Raw genomic sequence first — 9,881 nt, forward strand, 5'->3', positions numbered from 1 at the left:
TTGCAAAATGTCCTCAGCTCCTCTATGAGACCTGCCCCGAAACCATTCCCAGAGCAGAGCTTTTACCAAAACATCCAGTCTTGATTTAAAAATGGTCAGTGATGGAGCATCCACCATGACCCTCGGGAAATTGTTCCGATGGTTAAATGCTCTCCCTTTACAAATGCACACCTGATTTCCAGTCTGAATGTGTCTAGCTTCAACTTCCAGCCATTGGCGCGCGTTCGATCTTTCTCTGCAAGATTGAAGAGCCCCCATTAAATATTTGTTCCCCATGTAGGTACTTACAGAACCTGCAGCTAAGATCAAGTGTGTGGATGAAGTCAAATCACTTCTGCTTTCAAGCCCGCCCCCACTCCCACTATAATAAAGCCTGGGTGAGTTACTTAAACAGCAGAGCATTCGTACAGCTGCATCATCGGCCCACCAGCCCCCGGAGGAGGGGTAATAAATCTGCAGGAGGGGCTGCATTGCGGAGACAGACAGACACACGCGCAAACTCACACTCAGACAAAAGCAAGGCAGAAAATTCTGCAAGCCTGACGTCCAGCTGCCTCCGAAGACGAGTACGGCACAACGAAAACCCTGTCAGCTGGGTTAGCAGCCAGCAGATCCAACCCTTCCTTAAAACAGGTAACAAAATCAGCATTATTCTTTCAAAGGAAAGCTGAGCCACTTGGGCGGGGGGGGGGGGGGGTCTTGCTGAGGCTTGGATTGCTGGTGTGTCAGCCCTCAGAGGCTTTCCACGCATCTGAAGAAGTGGGGTTTTTTACCCACCACAGCGGATGCCCAAATAAATCTGCTAGTCTTTAAGGTGCCACCAGACTCCTCGTTGTTTTTGTGGATACAGACTAACATGGCTACCCCTCGGATACAGGGAAGGAGAGGAAAGGGAGCATATCTGATCAGTTTAGCACCGGGCTTTCACTGCAGTTGAATAAAGGCTCCATTCCCCCCTCTAACCTGGCTGCCTGCGCGTTAACATGATTCCGTTAATAAAGGGGACGCGCTTCTCTTTAGATATGAGGACGGTAGGCGACGCAGAGGACGTGTAAATTGCCTTATTTAATATCTGCCGCTTTTAAAATATATATAATTATCCTCCCTCCTCGGTGGCTTTGAGGCTGGCGTTGCTGAGTGCATTTCTAAATCAAGCAGATTGCCCGGTGCTAAATGCACGATGGGTCTAATTTTAATAATCTGCTGTCCTCTTGCAAAAAGAAAGCCTGAAATATACCCGTGAGCAGAGTGCTATTTAAAAAACACAGTTGTTTGTTTTGTGGAAGGGGATGACATACAGTCTTCCCAGTACATTTTGATTTTTTTTAAATTTAGAAGCAAACTGGTCCCTGTGTAATTTGATGGGAATGTGAGTGCCCTGTTGCAGAGGATGTTGGAAACCCATTGGAATTAAGCCTCGTAAGAAACAAGCAGTCAGTGGAAAGCGAGGGATATATAGATAGATTGACTAAAATCAAAGACAGCGAGGACCAAAGGACACAGTCCTGCCAGGAAAATGCACATTAAGGGTTGGATTCACTTGGACCAGGGTAGGCCAGGCCTTTGGGGAGTGGGGAGAATTGTATATTAAGGTGGTATCAAAGTGAAGAGCAAGGGCGGGGGAGGGGCTCTGCAGCAAATTCGCCTGGGTGGGGCCACTGCAGGAACCGTCTGGCTCGACACACAATGGATCTCGTAGTTTGGGATGTGCCGAGCAGCTGGAGGTAGGAGAAGCGTTTCAGGTGGGCAAGGAGGTGTGCGACGGGGGGGCCTAGAAACCCCGAAGCAGAGCTTTGTTCCAGCTGATTGGACACGATTTGGTCCTGATTCTGCTCTCACATCTGGCGGGGAGGGGTTGGACTGATGTCAGTGGAGTGACTCCTGACTTGAGCAGGGGTGTGCTGGAAAGAGGATGAAGTCCTTTGTCTTTGTGGGCGTGGGCGGGGTTTGGGTATGCATACACACCCCCTCCCCACAGATATACATGCATGCCCACAGAGTTATACGCACGCATACAATCGTAATGCCTCTTAGACTTCTTCTCATCAGAGGCACTCAAAGTGCTTTACAATGGAAGTCAATATACCTTTGAGGAAATGGGCCATTATCCCATTATATAGATGGGGAAACTGAGGCACAGAGCTGTGAAGTGAGCTACCCAGCAGACCAGTGGCCAAGACAGGAACAGAGTCCAGATCTTCTGAGTCCCACTAGGCAACACTGTCCCCCACAGGCGTAGGTGTACGTGTACACACACACACACACACACACACACATACACACACACACTATTCTATCCAGAGAGTTATAGTCAAAGGACAGCAAGAATTTGTGGTGCGTCCTTATGATGAATCCTACAAATCCTAATTATATTTCTGTTCCTGTTTTATTCCCATGTCTGCACTTAGTTCTGTTCGCATTCCCAGTCACCCGCAAATTCTCAACACTAGAAACAAACCACAGGGGATATTATTTCCACATCCCTCATGATTAGTTTCCTACCATGCAAACATTAGGGTGGCTCCTTCCGAGACCATTTGTATCTACATATCCAAGGGAAATGCTATAGAGAAGCCAATCATAAGCCCTAGGACCCAGATCCTGAAAGGGAGTTAGGCATAAATACCTTTGAGTATCTAGGCCCTAGCTCTTACCTAGCGCTTTTCATCAGCAGCTCTTAAGGCACTTTACAAAGGACGTCAGTAGCATCGCTGCCATTTTATAGATGGGGAAACTGAGGCACAGAGTGGTTAAGTGACTTGCCTGAGGTCACCAGTGGCAGAACGCAGACTAGAACCCACCTCTGCTGAGTCCCAAGCCAGTGCACTAGCCACTAGGCAGCAGCTGCTTTGGATCCTTTATCAAAATCGGACAAACCAGCTGCTGAGGACCAACGTGTGGCTGCTGGAATAGAAGGCGGCTGTAAAACCAGCTCTTCGCAGCCTGGGGAGGGGAAGCTCCTGAAGGACTCGGGGGCCTGGACCTGTCCCAGGATTTGTGGGATGTTCCCATCCCATAATTTCTTCATTAGGAGGTGTATGGCGGTACCACCTAGGGGTCCCATTGTGCTGCACGGACACAGAGTAAGAGACAATCCCTGCCCCAGAGACCTTACAATCTCCCTAGATCAGACAGAGGAAGGAGCGTTAGTACTAACTTACAGATGGGGCGCTGAGACCCACATCTTCAAAGGTACTGAGGTGCCCGACAGCCACGATGTCAGTGGGCCTGGGCCAAAGTGACCTGCCCTAGAGTACAGAGAAGGGTGCTGGGGAACCCAGCGCTCCCGAGCCCTAGCCTGCTGCCTTATCCACCCACCCACAGAGCAAAATTCTTCGCCGCCAGCATTGATTGGGGAAGGGACCATTGTACCAGGGCCCTGACCCCCAAAACGTCCGTAACTGTGGTGAAATGGGATGAGGTGGGGCCCCAGCAGCCGATGTATTGGGGCCCCAAATTTCTCTCCACGGGCCTGTTCACAGGGTTGGGGCCTGGGCCCTGTGGTAATCATGAAGCAGTGACGTTTTCGATCATTCCGTAGCCCGAGTGGCTAGGACTGCGTGGTAGCCCGTGGCTTCAGAAGACTTTCCTGTCTTCTTCCTTGTAGGCGGAGATGCTGGACACGGCGAACAGCCAGTACGACTCCTTCCTGTACTGGAGAATGCCCATCCCAGAGCTCGACCTGGCGGAGCTGGAGGGGCTGGGGTTGGCCGACGCGGCACTCTACAAAGCCAAGGGCGGTGTGGGCAAGCGGCCTGGGGACTGGAAGAAGCACAGGCAGGACATCGCCGAGGAAGAGGACACTCTCCTGCAGTTCAACAGCTTCAATTTCTGGCGCGCGCCGATAGCCAGCATTAGCGCGTTAGATTTTGATCTGGTCTGATGCCAGCGGCCCGAGCACACGGCCGGGTCTCTTTGGTTAGGTCTCTGTGTTGTCCTTTACGTTGAAAGTGGTCGCTGACGATGCTGATTAACGAATCGCCCAGTGATGACACCTCCAAGACTCATCGTCCGTGTTCCCCCCCCCCCCGCCCACCTTCTCTCTTCTCAAGGGTATGTCTACACAGTACATGCAGGTGTCGGCACACCTGAGCTAGTGTTACTCTAGCCAGCGCGGGTAACCATCGCAGGGTAGTTGCGGCAGGCCGGCCATTTGTCCGGTTTTAAGCCGGGCCGTCCTTTTTTTCTGTGGGTGGGCCCCTGTCCAGCACCGGGATAACGCCGGTCACGGGTTTGTGGAGGACATCGGGGCAGAATGGCGCACTCTTCAACATGCTGGTGTGACTGGAGTCGGGGCGGGGGAGCTTCCCCAAAAGTGGGGGGGGGGCAGGGACCCCCACCCTCTCCCTGGCACTGCCCCTGCCCCTCCTCTTACCACCGAGACCCCACCCCTGGCCAAGCCAGAAGTGGGGCTGGGGAGCCCGGGCCCCATCACCTGCCTGGGGTACAGGGGGGTTGAGAGTAGCCCCTGGCCTGTGTTCCCACCCCACCCCCCAAGCCCTCCACCCAGGGCAGGTGGAGGGTCCGCAGCTCCCCACCGCTGCCCAGGCTCCCCTGGGCTCCTGTTGCCGGTCTGGCCAGGGGGTGGGACCTTGGGGGAAGAGAAGGGGCAGGGACAGGGCCCGTGGCAAAAAGTGGCCTCTGGCCCCCCCTGTTCCAGCGCCCCTGACTGGGGTGCTCTCCAACATGCCATCCATCCGGTCACTCCCAAGGGCAGTGTCACACAGCTGGGGTCAGCCCCACGCCATTCCCAGAAGTACTGGAATGTCTGGTAATTCTGGGGTGCATCAGTGGCCCCCTTAACATCTGGTGGCCCAGGCTAGCCACCCCAATACTAGCCTGCCAGAGTCCCGGGGTGCCTATTTGGGTTGCCAGCCCATGCCAAAGTCCGTCTCGCCCTTTTCTACCCTGCTATTGTTACTCATGCTGGCTAGACCAAAACAAACTGGGGCGTGCCGAGCCATGCGGCAGTCACACCGTCACGTGCCCGTGGTTAGCTCACAAGTGTTGGAAGCCACATTCAGTTTGTCTTGGTGTGAGCAGGCATTGTGCCATAGCCCTGACCGTACCTGTGCGAGAACGTGCTAGAGAACCACGAAGTAGCGGTCGGATTTGAGCTCATTCCTATTGTGTTTTATTAAGAAACGTGCGTGCAAACAGACGACCACCTCACCTGTCCAAATTCTCCTCTTAGCTGAAGTCCGATCACATTGCCCTGGGGTGGCGGACATCCCTGCTTCTCTAAACGCTCCCATTTTTCCAACCTGCGCTCAGTTTCCCCACCCTTTCCATTTGGATATTCAAGGTTTCTCTGCCAGACAAATGCCAGCGGGCCCTTTCTTCTGCTCAATAGGGGCTGATCAGGCGCAAGCCTCATTCCTGAAAAGGAGTCCCAGCCTCTCTGCCTTGTCCAAAACCGCAGAGCAAAGAGAAAACCATCAGTGTGAGAATTTTGCTAGGAACGTGGATACATTTTCATTAGGATGAAGGGAAATTTTGGGGACAGAGCCTCAGGAGGTATTGATGGAGCCTGTTTCCACCAGCCGCAGATCTGGCCCATGCTGCCTGACCCACTAAAACCAAATACAGCCACCACATCAGTTTTGCCTTAAAGACTTGGGGTTAAATATTGCTCGGGCTCCCATCCCCTGGGATTACTGCCACATTGAACATGGGTCGCATGTGGGCTCTGAGGGCCCGATTCTGATTGCCTTGTAGTGCCTCACGCCACGAGCCAGGCATTGGCCTTCTAAAGCCAGGGAGCAAGGTGCTACTCCGTGTGAGGATGGCTATCGGAACCGGACCCTTACGGCTGGCTCTTGCTGCCCGTATCACAGCAGGGCCACGCTGCTAATCCTCTCGCTGGTGATCATCCGATTCACCCCCGCTGAATTATTTTGGGGCTGCGTCTGAGTAGCCACTCGTCAGTGGGACGAAGGCCTGGGCAGCCTGCTTACTGAGCAGTAGCTGGCTCTGCACGTTGCTCTAGTTAGGGCGGCTTTGAGCAGTAAGGACCAGAGCCACAAGAATCATAGGACTGGAAGGGACCTTGAGAGGTCATCTAGTCCAGTCCCCTACTCTCATGAAGTATTCGGATGCTCATGGAGTATCAAGAGTATTAGGCATTGTGCTTTACCAACCCCACTGGCTTCACGGGCGGCTGTGGGCTCCGTCAGCCCCGGCCTGCTTCACCTGGCTGGCGTCAGGCTTGGAGTGAGGGGAGAGCCCGGCTCAGATGAAGGCTGATTGGGGAGGAGAGCAGATCTCCAGCTGTGAGAGAGCAGCTGAGCCTTCCAGAGCCTCCCTAGGGAGAGGCAGGAGAGTTGTGGGACTATGGCTGGGTCTGTGTCAGCCGTGAATGACCTGACCCTGCCGCTGAGTTAGTCTGCTGCAAATGGTGCCCTGCCTGAAGGGGGCGACTGCTTGGGAATAGACCTTTTGTTTCCTTACGCCTGACTGCGGACCTAGTGCTGACTTGTCCGGAGCCGAGCAGCAAACTGACCGCAGCTGCCTAGCTCCCATTGATTTCAATGGGCGTTAGGCACCTAAATACCTATGAGGATCTGAGCCTTAGGGGCTACTTGGAGTGAGCAGTCCTCAGGGGAAGGGGTTAAACAAACAAAACAAAAAAACAGGTTTTCTTCCCCCCAAGTGCAAAAGAAGTGTCTGGAAACAAGTGGTGGAAAATCTGGGAGGTTTTTTTAATGTCCACTTAAATAAAAAAAGGCCCGTTGGCTGGATTGTTCACACCTGTGCTGACACCAGCTATGAGACACGTTAGCCCAAAAAGCAACAGAACAAAAGAGATGAAAAAGACTGAAGAGGAGGGTTTGTGCTTAAGGGTAGCATTGCTCCAGTGTACCCGCTGTTTATGGGTCTCAGCGCTGCAAGGGAGGCTAGGAACGTCTATACGGAGATTAATTGCAACAGATCTATGGTAACCTTGGACTTCACAGAGGTCACCATGGTGCATCAGGTGGTTGTTTGGAATTTCAGAGTGATAGAACCCAGAGCCACTGCTCCAGGCCTCTACAGAGTGAGCTCAGAGTGAATTTCCTTGAGCAGCTACCCAGTATAGGGTCTATGAGCCACAGTGGAGCAGTTCTGATTCCACCCACCAGAGGACAGGGGTGCGGCTGCACACTAGCCGGTTCTTGACATTATGATGCTAGTCAGGAAAGCCACAATGTGCAGCAACTCAAAGCCTTCCAGAGAGCTTGCAGAGTATGTAACGCGTAGAAGGGAACGAGGCAGCCCGAACTAGTAAACGGCTATGAAAAATGTAAATTCCACATACAGAGCATGGCTATTTCACCTTCCAAAAATACCCAGGCTGCGGACTTTAAGATTTTTAAACTGGAGGTGAAGAATGTAAACTTTCCTTCGCAGGCCTGTATGGTTTTGTGTCCCAAGCCAAAAAGCCATGGAAACCAGGGGAGAGGTACTTATAATGAAACTTTAAATAAAATTAGTTTTTAAAAAAGTACATATTCCTGTGGACACTTGAAATCCATACAGACTGGAACAAAACACTCTTTATAGCTGCTATGCCTCAGCTGCCTTCAAACCGTTTAAAGGTCTTTTGACTATCTATGGTAAACGGACATGCCAAACAGTGGGTGTGCCTGGTCTGAAACGCCTGCCTTCTTGCCTGGGGGAGTGAAAAATCAAGAGGCTCCTAAAATAAAGGGTCTGCTTCTCCTTTACCCTGCACCAGTGCCAACTCAGTGTAAGAGACACTTGTACGGGAAGCGCTTTCTGTTTCAGGAGAAATCCTGCAATTTTGGAAAAAAATTTCCCATTCCAGAACAAAAAACAAAACAATTCAAAAATTTCCTGTGAAACAAAATTGCGGGTGCGGGGGGACTATTTTGGGTGGATCACAATGGTTCACTCTGATTTCAGCTTTTTCAAAATTGTATATTCTATTGTCTAAAGTCAAACTATTGACCAATCAATCATTTTGAAATGGAACATCAGCAAGTTTGGTTCCCGAAAGAGTGAAATGGAACTTTCCGACTTTACCGGAACGCGCCATTACGCCTTTGTTTCTGAAATGAAAGGGTCAAAATTGACACGTTCCCGACAAACACTTTGATTGGGATGAACCAGTATTTTCCAAAGGAAAAACGTGCAACTCGAAACCTTCCCAGCAGCTCTAGTGACAGACACAGCCATTCTGAGCAGATAGCACTGGTTATCCACTTGGCGTTGGGGTAAATTCTATCCAAAGGTGCAGGGTACCAGAGAACTGGGCCCAAGTCTCCAAGACCGACGTGTTTAATGTTCAGTGTGCCTTACAAAGAGTAAGAAAGCAGGTCAATGATTGGGAGAAATCTACTAAATTAAACTGAAACAAAAACCATTGAATTCTCCATCCACCCTTCATTGCTGGTTTGGAGTCAGAGCTGATACAAGAGGCCTAGGAATGGATTACAGAAACCTGCCTTCATCTTGGTTTCTGTGTGAAATCTGAGGCTATGTCTTCACCCTTCATGAGATCTTTCTACATCCTGAATTTAGAACCGGCATGCTTCCAGGGTCTATATATTCCTCAGATCTCACAGAGAAACAAAGGTGTCCTGATCAAGCCAATATGGTCAAGGGGAGTTGTGCGTGTTTGGTCAATAGGTACCGGGGCCCTTAGGTTCATGCACACAATCTAATGGACTGAAGCAACTGCTGAGAACTAGAAATCTCAATATCTGGGTGGGTTAAGTATCATACGCTGTACGCAGAATGTAATGCTACTGTACTTTCTTCTAAACCATGCACAGCTGATTACAGGGCTGTATAGGTGTCCAGTAGTCCTCTTACATACGGAATCTGCAGCGTATACACGCCAGTTCTGTGTATGGCTCTCTCGTACATTGCAAGTTGCAAAAGGCTCCTGAGTAAGTTGTGTTAGTCCCCCCTTTTATAAGGACAGATGCCTTGTTTGCCTTCACAAATCGTTCAGTCTTCCACTTGCCCAGCTGTCTAGCACTTCCACTGCTTCTTTGTGTTCTCCAGGACGGAATGAGCGAAACCAATGCCAGAGGTGTTTTCCAAAATCTTCAAGTGTAACGGTCCCAAACTCTAACCGATGGCTTCACCTGGCAGTCCGGCACTGTGCTGCCTCCAAACAAACATTAATAAAGTGTTTCACCCCTGAACCACACTAAATCTTCTCTGCATGAATATTATGCCACGATTCGTATTCTTTGAACTAAAATGTTTATTGCAGCAATAGATTCACCAAACTGTCACTCCGCTGCTTTTGCTGTCTATTGCTTTTGCCGGGCATTTAGAAGTCTGGCATTTCTGCTAAGATTTCAGCTTCCTCACCACTTTGTACTCCATAATATCATCTTTCACCTCTCTTGCCATTTCATAATAATAAAAGAGTATGAAACTAAGAGGCTTTATCTGTATTTTCTGGGGAACACTCTCCCCTTGCTGGGTGTAACTATGGAATTCAAGTGTGTGGATACATCAAAACAAAGGTCTACTGGTTTTCCTTATGGCTATTTTCTAGTTTTCTGCTTTCCCATCCGAGAGGGCCCAATTGCAGAGACTGTTGTAGGTTTATTTCCATCATTTCTGATATCGCTATAACTAGCATGGTCTGCAAAAAAGGAATTTTCATCCTGCCGAAGATGCCAAGATTTAGGGAAAATTTTCATTCTAAATTGGAGTAAAAATCGCAACATTTTTCATGGGACAGAAAGTCAAAAAAAAACAAAATGGAAATTTGTTTTGGCTTGCTGTGTGCCTTCCTTGTCAATTTTATCTTCTGCCTGCAGGGAAAAGGTGAAATTGACAAGATCCTTCTCCATGAACCTTCAGGGTTCCAGCATTTGGATTTTTTTCCCCAATAGAAAAACTGAATTTTTTCAACC

At 50.1% G+C, this 9,881-nt stretch overlaps 1 protein-coding gene across 1 annotated transcript; it reads left to right on the forward strand.

Moving 5' to 3' along the window:
* The first annotated feature begins 406 nt into the window (after window positions 1-406).
* Window positions 407-9,398, forward strand: MLLT11 (MLLT11 transcription factor 7 cofactor). The gene is made up of 2 exons (XM_048828364.2): window positions 407-633; window positions 3,608-9,398. The coding sequence occupies exon 2, from the start codon at window positions 3,614-3,616 to the stop codon at window positions 3,881-3,883; it is 270 nt and encodes an 89-aa protein (XP_048684321.2). The 5' UTR covers window positions 407-633; window positions 3,608-3,613; the 3' UTR covers window positions 3,884-9,398.
* Window positions 9,399-9,881: the final 483 nt, after the last annotated feature.

The sequence above is a fragment of the Caretta caretta genome, chromosome 24, assembly GCF_965140235.1.
Source record: "Caretta caretta isolate rCarCar2 chromosome 24, rCarCar1.hap1, whole genome shotgun sequence".
Taxonomy (NCBI): domain Eukaryota; kingdom Metazoa; phylum Chordata; order Testudines; family Cheloniidae; genus Caretta; species Caretta caretta.